Source organism: Papaver somniferum, chromosome 10 (assembly GCF_003573695.1).
Source record: "Papaver somniferum cultivar HN1 chromosome 10, ASM357369v1, whole genome shotgun sequence".
Classification (NCBI taxonomy): Eukaryota; Viridiplantae; Streptophyta; class Magnoliopsida; order Ranunculales; family Papaveraceae; genus Papaver; species Papaver somniferum.
In genome coordinates this window covers 158982999-158986507 of record NC_039367.1, presented here as the reverse complement: position 1 = coordinate 158986507, position 3509 = coordinate 158982999, and the positions used below count along the sequence as shown (strand labels likewise).

The following is a 3509-nucleotide window of genomic DNA, read 5'->3' as shown; positions in this document are numbered from 1 at the left end:
TATTTTCAGCTACTTTATGTGCTTATTTTTGAACAGTTATTGAGCTCTTATTAATATTATTCTGAATTATTTCTGTATCCATGTTTAGTATACATTTATGTGAATGGATGAATGTTTGCAAAAATCGTCTTTCTCAAAGACATCACTGGACCATTATGATACTCCTCTTAAAGGCCTAGTTGAATAAGTTGTTTATGTTGTGGTACATGGAAGGGAACATGTTGATAACAAGACAATGTGCAACCGCTATGACTCGCATGAATAGCTTATTTGATCAAGGTATTACGTTAACCACTAAAGTTATTATTTAGAAATTACGCGCGCCTTATGTTTCCTGAAATTAACCATTTATAGATTATCACATGGACCAGTGGGAGAATGTAAAATAATTTCTATTGTGATAATTATCTCTATTGCGCCCATGTGAGAATCTGGTTATATTTAGGATATTGCTAAATATCTAATCCATGGTTTATATAAGGAGTTAGTATCCTATTTATGCTCTTTCTTGATGGACGGTCGAGATCTAATGTCTAATACTAAAATCTTAGGAACCTGGTCCTCTCTCTACCTATGAAAGGGAAACAATAACCATTACTATTGTATTTAAGAAATGACCACTCATTACAGATAAGGTCAAGAGAGAGAAAGCATGACCTCCACAAGGTATTATTCCTACTCCAAACATGATCGGCGTATGATGGATTTGCGATCCCAGATACTCCGTATAAACTTATTCTTGCGTGTTTGATTGTGTGATTATCATGAAGTTCACGATCGTAATTTAAGTATCTATAAAATTAATTCTTATAAGCTCTGCTCTCGTATCTTTCTTTTGTTCCCGCGATCTGATTGAAATATATGTATTCCAGAAGAACTAACATAAACGGGATTCTCATCTTCTAGCCAAATAGAATCACCAGCACATTTCAATACAACCATCTCCGACAAAATCTCTAGTAGTAACAGCAAGCCGGATCTGATTCTCAGGGAGAAATGGAAGGGGAAAAGACTAAGCGTTTGTATTTATTTTCAGAAAACTATAATATGTAAGAGCACCGTATAAACAAAATTAATGGATTTTCCTCACTGTGTGTGAACCAATTTAACAAATAAATAAATTGATTAATTACAGTTCTTTGTCTTCTTTTAGTTCTGAAAAGATCCATTGTTAACAAAATATGAGCATACCGGAAAATGTTTTTACCTAGAGAAACTGATGAGGTTGATGCGGAAAATAGATGCACATTCAGGTTGCTAACAAAATGTTGTTTTTCCATGGCCGGAAAAATGTTTCACGAAATTTCCGTTACAAAATTTGACTGTACTTGGCGATCCAAAATGCCCAATAACCCATTGCTGATACAAATTTTGCTGGCCGATTTTTGTGGAATGACCTCAAGTTTGATCATTGTTAAGTGACGTAAAGTCTGTCAAATTCCCGAAAATTTCAAGGTTTGTTGTTTTTGTACAATGACCTCTACGTTACTACGTAACCTAGTTTTTTTTTTTTTTTTTTGATCGATATGTTAAAATTAGGGGTGTCAACGGGTCCGGGTCCTCCCGGGTATCACTAGACCCGGACCCGGACTCTACTTATAAAGGTTGGATCCGGATCCTAACGGTTCCGAGTCCGGTTCCTACACTTGTGGACCCAGAACTGGACCCGTTTAAATACCCGGGTACCCGCCGGTCTCGAGTACCCATTGGGTCTTAAGAAAACTATTAAAAAAACCTTAAAAACTTAATATTTGTCTCTTTTTGGCTTGGATTTAAATAACTTTTATAAAAATTATTATTATTTCTTATTAATGTACTAAATAAAGATTAAATGTAAGAGAAAAATTTTAAACGAGTAAAATATCAAAGCTAAAACTAGCAAAAACATGAATAAAAGTATGAATAAACGGGTACCCGATACCCGCGGGTACCCAACGGGTATTACCCGTTTGGACTCGTTTAGATTCGGGTCCAATCGGGTAATTACCCGTCGGGTCCAACTTTAGGACCCGGAACTGAACCCAAGTCTACCGGATCCGGTTCCGGTTCCGGGTAATGGGTACCCACTGACATCCCTAGTTAAAATTTATTGAAAGAGAGCCACAGTACATGAAAAATGAGCCAAGGCTCACTCGACCAAAAGAAAAAAAACGGAGGCCAGAAAAACCACCTGGGACCAAAACCACAACAACCAACGACAACGACTGCCTACGACCAAATAACACATACAAAACAATCAATCCACGCATCCATCAGAAAGAATACAAAGATCCCTAAGGATGTTGAAAGATGACCTCATCCCAGCTGATAACGAATTGCTCCATGGAAATACCTTTGAACACCCCCCTATTATGTAGCCAATATGCCACCGTAAACTTCACAGCTTCAACAATACCCATCACCTCCTTACTGATATCTTGGAAGGCCCTGAGATTCCTTTCCTTCCTTCCAAAAATTCCAAAGTATAGCGGCCGGGAGCACTTTCAACACCAATACCTTCCTCTTCGAGTTAGATCTAACAGGCCAGCTAGAGATGAGAGAAGTAATATCAGGAGGAGTTGCCCATTTGATGTTCCAATCCATGAGAAAAAGACCCCATATACGCCAGGCCAAGTCGCAATGGATGAGAAGATGCTTAGCTGATTCGCCATCCCGCACGCACATGTAGCAATGATTCACCCATTCTTTATACCATCCTCTTCTACACATCATGTCTTGGGTTGAAATCTTTTCCAGGCCTGCTACCCACATGAAGAAGCTAACAATCGTTGGCCAATGTTTAGACCAAATCTTTTTAGGATGTATGAACCTCTCCGGAGAAGGGCAGTCAGAGATCAACCACAGGTAACAAGACTTCACTGTAAAAGTCCCATTAGATTTATTCCCCAACCATACTCTATAATCGGATTCATTACCATCTTCCGGCACGAAACCGTCAAGCAAATTAAGGAGGGAGCTTATTTCTCTCACCATATGGTCTTGAACTCTTCTGTTGATTCCCAAGTCCCACCAAACCTCACCATCTACAGTTGTTCGAACTTGAGCCACAGTCCCGCCCTTTGACGAAGTAATCGCATAGACAGCGGGGAATTGTGTTTTAAGCGGACCATCTACAAGCCATCGATCACCCCAGAAACAAGTACTCTCACCACTGCCCACCTTCATCTTATAATTAGATTAAAATTGCTCCATGAACTTCAGAATTCCCCTCCACACACTACAACCATATGGCTGATTGGAGGTATTTGTACACCACCCTAACAGATCTTCACCGTATTTTTCAGCAACTATTGTCCTCCACAAAGCTGTTTTTCACACCCGAATCTCCAAAGCCACTTCATAATAAGAGCCTTATTAATGAACTTAAGTTTCTTCACTCCTAACCCACCTTTTTCCTTGGAACAAGTAACCAGTTCCCAGTTTACTAAGTGTGTTTTGTGGGCATTTTCATGATCAATCCACAAGAAGTTCCTGAAGAGCAATTCCAACTTATTGATAACAGCAGCAGG

The 3509-nt window shown here is 39.1% G+C and overlaps 1 protein-coding gene across 1 annotated transcript; it reads right to left on the bottom strand.

Annotated features, from left to right (window-relative positions):
• Positions 1 to 2406: 2406 nt before the first annotated feature.
• Positions 2407 to 3165, bottom strand: LOC113316701. Its single transcript, XM_026564849.1, has one exon. It carries the CDS (start codon positions 3163 to 3165, stop codon positions 2407 to 2409), a length of 759 nt encoding a protein of 252 aa, XP_026420634.1.
• Between the last annotated feature and the right edge of the window lie 344 nt (positions 3166 to 3509).

What these genes read in the sequence shown, in the direction of transcription:
- LOC113316701 (XM_026564849.1), bottom strand. Translation starts at nt 3,165, where the DNA reads ATGAAGGTGGGCAGTGGTGAGAGTACTTGTTTCTGGGGTGATCGATGG.